The sequence below is a fragment of the Siphateles boraxobius genome, unplaced genomic scaffold (assembly GCF_051911475.1).
Source record: "Siphateles boraxobius isolate OS27281-9 unplaced genomic scaffold, OSU_SipBor_1 6, whole genome shotgun sequence".
In the NCBI taxonomy this organism is placed as follows: domain Eukaryota; kingdom Metazoa; phylum Chordata; class Actinopteri; order Cypriniformes; family Leuciscidae; genus Siphateles; species Siphateles boraxobius.
In genome coordinates this window covers 40,930,001-40,937,274 of record NW_027509186.1, presented here as the reverse complement: position 1 = coordinate 40,937,274, position 7,274 = coordinate 40,930,001, and the positions used below count along the sequence as shown (strand labels likewise).

Below are 7,274 nucleotides of genomic sequence, written 5' to 3'. Positions count from 1 at the left end.
AGCTACATATCAAAGTCTCCCAACGCTGTGTGTGTGTGTGTGTCTGTGTCTGTGTGTGTGTCTGTGTCTGTGTGTGTTAGGCTTTGTGTTTATGTGGAGGCATGACCTGAAGATATACGCCTGAATGGAGTGCAGTGACGGTGTGTGTGTGTTGTGTTAGTGTGTATGTGTTGTGTTTCTTGTGTTAGTGTGTGTGTGTGTCTTGTGTTGGTGTGTGTGTGTTGTGTTATGAAAAGGCTTTGTGTTTATGTGGAGGCATGACCTGAAGATATACGCCCGAATGAAGTGCAGTGACGGTGTGTGTGTGTGTTGTGTTAGTGTGTATGTGTTGTGTTTCTTGTGTTAGTGTGTGTGTGTCTTGTGTTAGTGTGTGTGTGTTGTGTTATGAAAAGGCTTTGTGTTTATGTGGAGGCATGACCTGAAGATATACGCCTGAATGGAGTGCAGTGACAGTGTGTGTGTGTGTGTGTTCATCGCGGTGGTCTGGACTGACACACACAGTCACATCTCTCATGATGCTGCAGGTAAATCTCCTCCAGAACCCAGCGAGCGTGTGTTCTCTTCCTGTAGAAATTCGACCCAGGGGAAAATTTCAGCACCTGAAGACACACACACACAAAATATTAAATGATTATTTTTGAACAATAAAAGCTATATAGAAAAATAAGAGAAAAAAAATCAGTCATTTTTGACTGACATGCTGAGGGTTAATATAATTTTTTTACATTTTCAATAATCTTATTTTTATTATAATTCTTTTTTATTTTTCAATGAAATAATTGTTCTGTATTTTGGTTGAATAATGTTTTTTTATCTCATGTTTTGTATTTGTAGGGGGATTTAATGGTATTAAATTATATTTACGCTGTATTTATAATTGATTTATTCACTTTTTGAGCATAAACCTGAAAATGAAACTTAAACCGTGGTAAATCTTGAATGCTTTAGAGCGACAGACTTCAGTTTGATCTCTTTCTCAAAGACGACACATGGAAGATTATTGCTGGAGTGAAAAAAGTTTAAAAAGTGAACCAAAAAAAAATACATTTACACATATACCCATTTTTTTTAAATTAAATTAAATTTATGTATAAAAAAAATTATACATTTATTATTATGAAAAATGCACAAAAATACCATTTTAAATCAAAACGAGCTGTTTTCCAAATGTGAGGTTGATATCTCAGTAAATGAGCGTTCAGTGAGAGTGTGTTTGGCTGCAGTACCGAACGCTTCCACTAGAGGAAACTCGTCTCACATTCGTTTCCAATGCGCTCAGACCGTCAACAACACAAGTGGGACTATTTTTTTCAGGACCATTTAACCTTTATGAATCATGTCCATGATTTTTTTTCTTTGTTCACACCTTTACCAAGTTTTGTACCATTCCGATGAAGTAAACAATTAGTAAAAAAACAAAACGTAAAAACTTTCGGTCAGAAACGTTCATTAAAAAATATTAACAATCTTTCAAAACACAATGAAACTCAAAAGCAAAGCTCTGAGTTCATTACAAATTCTATCAACATCAATAAATAAATAAAACAGTTGATCTGTGTTTTTTTTTTTTTTGGTGACATAAATGACAATTAATAATTTCCATTTGTTAACAAAATCAATTAGCATAAAATAATGAAATACACTTCTAAAAGATGTATTAATCTTAGTGAACTCTTTCCCTGCCAGCAAACACAGGGAAAGAGTTCATGTGAATATATTATTGAAATCAAAAGTTGTATCTGTTAATATTATTTAATAGACCTAAATTGATTAACTATTTATTTATTTATTAATGAATCATTGTTCACGTTAATTAACAAAAAAACAACTAGTAAATGCATTGCTCATTTGTAGTTGATGTCAGATAATACGCTAACTGGCATTTCCTAATGGGGATTATTGTGAAGGGTTACACATATTTGCAATGATAATAATTTTTTTCATTTTTTAAACCGTAAGAAAAGGCTGCATGTATTATTTATATATATATATATTCACCTTGTACTTTTAAAAGAGTTTAGACTTGGTTTAGCTCAGTTTTGGAGGCATTACTGTAATGATTTTCTGTGCTGACGGATATTAGGGACATACGCTGTTAAACTCCAGGCATTATATGGAATATTCCGGGTTTGTTACGATATCCATTCTTTATAATAATAAGTAAAGCCCGTTGATCCAGGATGTGTGTAAGTTCGATCGCGACGGGAAGGAAAAGAGATTTAGTGTCCGATTTGTCTTCATTGATTTGCTTAGCAATCGATATCTGTCCTTGACCTTTAACCTCTGGATGTGTCTTATGTTCTGTACTGAAGCTCATATATTGTGTGTGTGTGTGAGTGAGTGAGTGAGTGAGTGAGTGAGTGAGTGAGTGAGAGAGAGAGAGAGAGAGAGAGAGTGTGTGTGTGAGAAAGTGTGTGTGTCTAATAATTGAGGTTGTGTGAGAGAGAGAGAGAGTGTGTGTGTGCATTTGTGTGTGTGTGTGTGTGTGTGTGTGAGCAAGTGTGAGTGAGTGACTGTGTCATTGAGTGCGTGTTTGTGTGTGAGAGAGAGAGTGTGTGTGTGTGAGAGTGAGAGAGAGAGAGTGTGTGTGTGAGGGAGGGAGAGAGAGAGAGACAGAGAGAGTGTGTGTGTGTGTGTGTGGGTGTGTGAAAGAGTGTGTGGCAGAGTCATGAGAGTGTGAGAGAGAGAGAGTGTGTGTGTGAGCGAGTGTGAGTGAGTGAGTGAGTGAGTGAGTGAGTGAGTGTCTGTGTCATTGAGTGCGTGTTTGTGTGTGAGAGAGAGAGTGTGTGTGTGTGAGGGAGGGAGAGAGAGAGAGAGAGAGAGAGAGAGAGAGAGAGAGAGAGAGTGTGTGTGTGTGTGTGAGAAAGTGTGTGTGTCTAATAATTGAGGTTGTGTGAGAGAGAGAGAGAGTGTGTGTGTGCATGTGTGTGTGTGTGTGTGTGTGTGTGTGAGCAAGTGTGAGTGAGTGACTGTGTCATTGAGTGCGTGTTTGTGTGTGAGAGAGAGAGCGTGTGTGTGTGAGAGTGTGTGTGTGTGAGGGAGGGAGAGAGAGAGAGAGAGAGAGAGAGAGAGAGTGTGTGTGTGTGTGTGTGTGGGTGTGTGAAAGAGTGTGTGGCAGAGTCATGAGAGTGTGAGAGAGAGAGAGTGTGTGTGTGTGAGCGAGTGTGAGTGAGTGAGTGTCTGTGTCATTGAGTGTGTGTTTGTGTGTGAGAGTGAGAGAGTGTGTGTGTGAGAGTGAGAGAGAGAGCGTGTGTGTGTGTGTGTGTGTGTGTGTGTGTGTGTGTGTGTGTGTAGTTGTGGTGGTCTCACATTAGTCAGCAGTGACAACTGGAGCCAATCACATTAAGCAGACGTTGCCGTGGGTAACAGTCTGTTATTCTACACAAGGAACGTTTCCTGACGGCTCTGTGACAGCTGTCAATCACCGGGTCATGCTGATGCCAGCCTGGAGATTACAGAAACGACAACTACCAGAATGCCTCAGATATCCCATGAGGCTTCACTCAGATCCTCAACACTAGACTGAGTTCAGGCTGACAGTCTGTGTGTGTGTAAGTGTGTTAATAATCGATGAAGTTAATAGAGTTAAAACAGAACAGCTTTATACACTACCTCTCATTTCAGTGGTAGTTAAAGAAACAAGATATTTTATACAAAATGTATAATATACAACTATGTAATTTAGGAATAAATATAATAGTAATTTAATCATAAATATTTTGTGTGTGTGTGTGTGTGTGTGTGTGTGTGTGTGTGTGTGTGTGTGTGTGTGTGTGTGTGTGTGTGTGTGTGTGTGTGTGTGTGTGTGTGTGTGTGTGTGTGTGGAGCTGATAAGGACAAAGAGGAACACACACTTTACTTCCTTACTTCCTACTTTACTTCCTACTTTTAAGGTGTTTTTGTTAGTGTAATTATACAGTTAATTACTGAGTAAAATTAATAAACAACGTGTACTCTCTAGGTTAGAATTTGTTTTAGATTTAGGTGCATGTAATTATGTGTAATTTAATGTTAATTAAATGTTATAAGTAAACATGTGACAAGGACACTGGAAAATAAAGTGTTACCAAGTATTTTTATGTTGGGAAAATTTACTTGACTACATTCCGGAGCGTAATATTGTACTTTTTACTCACACAAACCTATTGTACGGCAAAATTTGATTCTTTTCAGTGAACCTGATGAATCGGTTCGTGAATCGCACTGGAAGATTCATTTGCGAGTCGGACTCCAATCTACAACTGATTCAATGGTCCAGTCAGAGTGACTCCTCAAAATCAGTGGTGGTAAGTAACGAAGTAAAAATACTTCGTTACTTTACTTAAGTATTTTTTTCGGGGATCTGTACTTTACTTGAGTATGTTTTATTTGCATCTACTTTTACTCTTACTCCACTACAATATTAAAGACAAAGTTTACTTTTTACTCCGTTACATTTCCCCATGCCCGCTCCAAGTATTTATTACACTGGCTTTCCAAACCAATGAAAAACTTGGTTTTATTTTGAAAAAAAGAACGCACGAGCTCTTTGCCAGCATACGCTCACATAGCAGTCAGTTCGCCATTGTGGAAGATGACCGCAGAAACAGGTGAAGGTGGAGCTCTGGCCAGCAATGACCCAGAGATTCCCGCTTACACTGTAGCTTGCACATCTTCTGTTTGATGCAGCTAATGTTATGAACATGTCTATTGCAGAGCTGCCAACTCTCACTCATTCAGTGTGAGACTCACGCAATCGACACTTTCCACACGCTCTCACGACACACATCCATTTTCTCACGCAGAGAAAAATAGCGAAGCAAAGAGGACATTGACACCGACAGACAGGACAGAGTGGGTTACTTTTGATATGAAATAAATTCTCAGCTCTCAGATTCTCTCCATTTATTACGAAATTGAAATTGAAACAATAAATACTGTTTTGGAGCTTTTGACGTGACCGATAGCTAGCGCCTGCTATATGGGGTGCCGTTAATCTCTTTACTACTCTAGTTAATTGTAAATAAACACAAATGAACAATAATAGTTCGCCTATGTTGAAAGATACAGTACAACTTACCGAAATGTATATACCTTATACATAATATCAATAAATCAGTGTTTTTCAACCGCAGAAAGAGGTCAATAAAACAGCTGGAGAACAATATGTCAGATAACGTTACATTTAGGCTACCTCAGAAAAAAAAATTCATGACCATAGCATGTTAGTTTGCTAGAAAAATTAGTATTTTATAATATATTTAATATTATTATAAATTAGTATTTTGGTAAATATGTGCACTATATATTTATTATATTTTTTACTTATATCATTAAAATATTATAAAGTTGTTATTATAATAAAAATCACATGTATTTTTAGCATGTAATAATACCAGCTGACAGGGCTCTCTGTAGCCTATGTTTACAGAATTAGGTGAGATTTTCTTAATTTAAAAATTAACATGCATCTACTGTACCAAATATTTATCAAAATGAATCAATATTGAATCAAGATCGGAATCAAACCACAATAATTGAATTGAAATTGTAAAATTTGTATCAAAGAATGGCCTACCAGTCATTGCACCATAATATGCTGTCACTAAACTTAATGAAATTGTTTAGAATTGATGCCACGTGCTTCATTGTCTCTTATAATTGCAAATCTAACAAATTCTTAATTGCAGTATCTAATAATTTGTTCAATTAAAACATTGCATTTCACTCCCAAAACAATTGATCTGTTTAATTATTGATATTTACAGTTTGAATATGTACTTTTTACTTTCGGTACTTAAGTACGTTTTAAATCGGATACTTTTGTACTTTTACTCAAGTGATGTTTGAATGGAGGACTTTCTACTTTTACTGGAGTCATTTTTTATTTAGGTATATATACTTTTACTCGAGTATAATTTTTGAGTACTTTTACCACCCCTGCTCAAAATAACCCAAGAACCACGATGATGTCACTGGAGCTGAACTGAATTGAGCTGAATAATTGAACTATCGTCTTAAATTTACTTGGCTACATTCCAAAGCATAATTTTGTACTTTTTACTCACAAAAATCTATTGTACCGCAAAATTTTATTCTTTTCAGTGAACCTGTTGAATCGGTTTGTGAATCGCACTGAACGATTCATTTGAATCAACACTGAATTGAGCTGAATAATGAAACTATGGTCTTCCTACAGCTGCTGTACAGTAGAATTTTAATCGGTTTAAAAAAGTTTTCATCATTGATTCTGCTGTTTTGAAACCATTTCTAATGTATAAAGCGCTATAAACAACATTAAAGGTGACTTGAGTTTTTCGTCCACCACTGGACTCGACCAATGAAGTGAGTTTGTGGGCGGGACTACATGTTTGACTGACCAATGGCAGATGGAGGGGCAGTCAGATAGATAGATCGAAGGATAGATAGATAGAAGGATAGATAGATAGACAAATATATATATATTTATATATATAGAGATAGATAGATAGATAGATAGATAGATAGATAGACCAACCAATCACATGGCAGTTGCTTCAATGTATTTAGGGGTGTGTTCCTGGTCAAGACAATCTCCTGAACTCCAAACTGAACGTCAGAATGGGAAAGAAAGGGGATTTAAGGAAGTTTGAGCGTGGCATGGTTGTTGGTGCCAGACGGGCTGGTCTGAGTATTTCCCAATCTGCTCAGTTACTGGGATTTTCACGCACAACCATTTCTAGGGTTTACAAAGAATGGTGTGAAAAGGGAAAAACATCCAGTATGCGGCAGTCCTCTGGGCGAAAATGCCTTGTTGATGCTAGAGGTCAGAGGAGAATGAGCAGACTGATTCAAGCTGATAGAAGAGCAACTTTGACTGATATAACCACTCGCTACAACCGAGGTATGCAGCAAAGCATTTGTGAAGCCACAACACGCACAACCTCGAGGCGGATGGGCTAAAACAGCAGAAGACCCCACCGGGTACCACTCGTCTCCACTACAAATAGGAAAAAGAGGCTACAATTTGCAAGAGCTCACCAAAATTGGACAGTTGAAGACTGGAAAAATGTCTCGATTTCTGTTGAGACTTTCAGATGGTAGAGTCAAAATTTAGCGTAAACACAATGAGAACATGGATCCATCATGCCTTGTTACCACTGTGCAGGCTGGTGGTGATTCTGTAATGGTGTGGGGGAAGTTTTCTTGTCACACTTTAGGCCCCTTAGTGCCAATTGGGCATCGTTTAAATGCCACGGCCTACCTGAGCATTGTTTCTGACCATATCCATCCCTTTATGGCCACCATGTACCCAT

General features: G+C 37.5%; 1 protein-coding gene across 3 annotated transcripts in view; it reads right to left on the bottom strand.

The window, feature by feature from the left end:
- Positions 1-346: 346 nt before the first annotated feature.
- Positions 347-7,274, bottom strand: part of pdgfd (platelet derived growth factor d) — a 38,644-nt gene continuing 31,716 nt past the window's right edge. For all 3 annotated transcript variants that reach the window (XM_077207169.1, XM_077207170.1, XM_077207168.1), the window contains one exon: positions 347-599. In XM_077207169.1, coding sequence (XP_077063284.1) covers positions 471-599 — 129 coding nt within the window. In that variant the 3' untranslated portion in view covers positions 347-470. The remainder of the gene's footprint in view (positions 600-7,274) is intronic.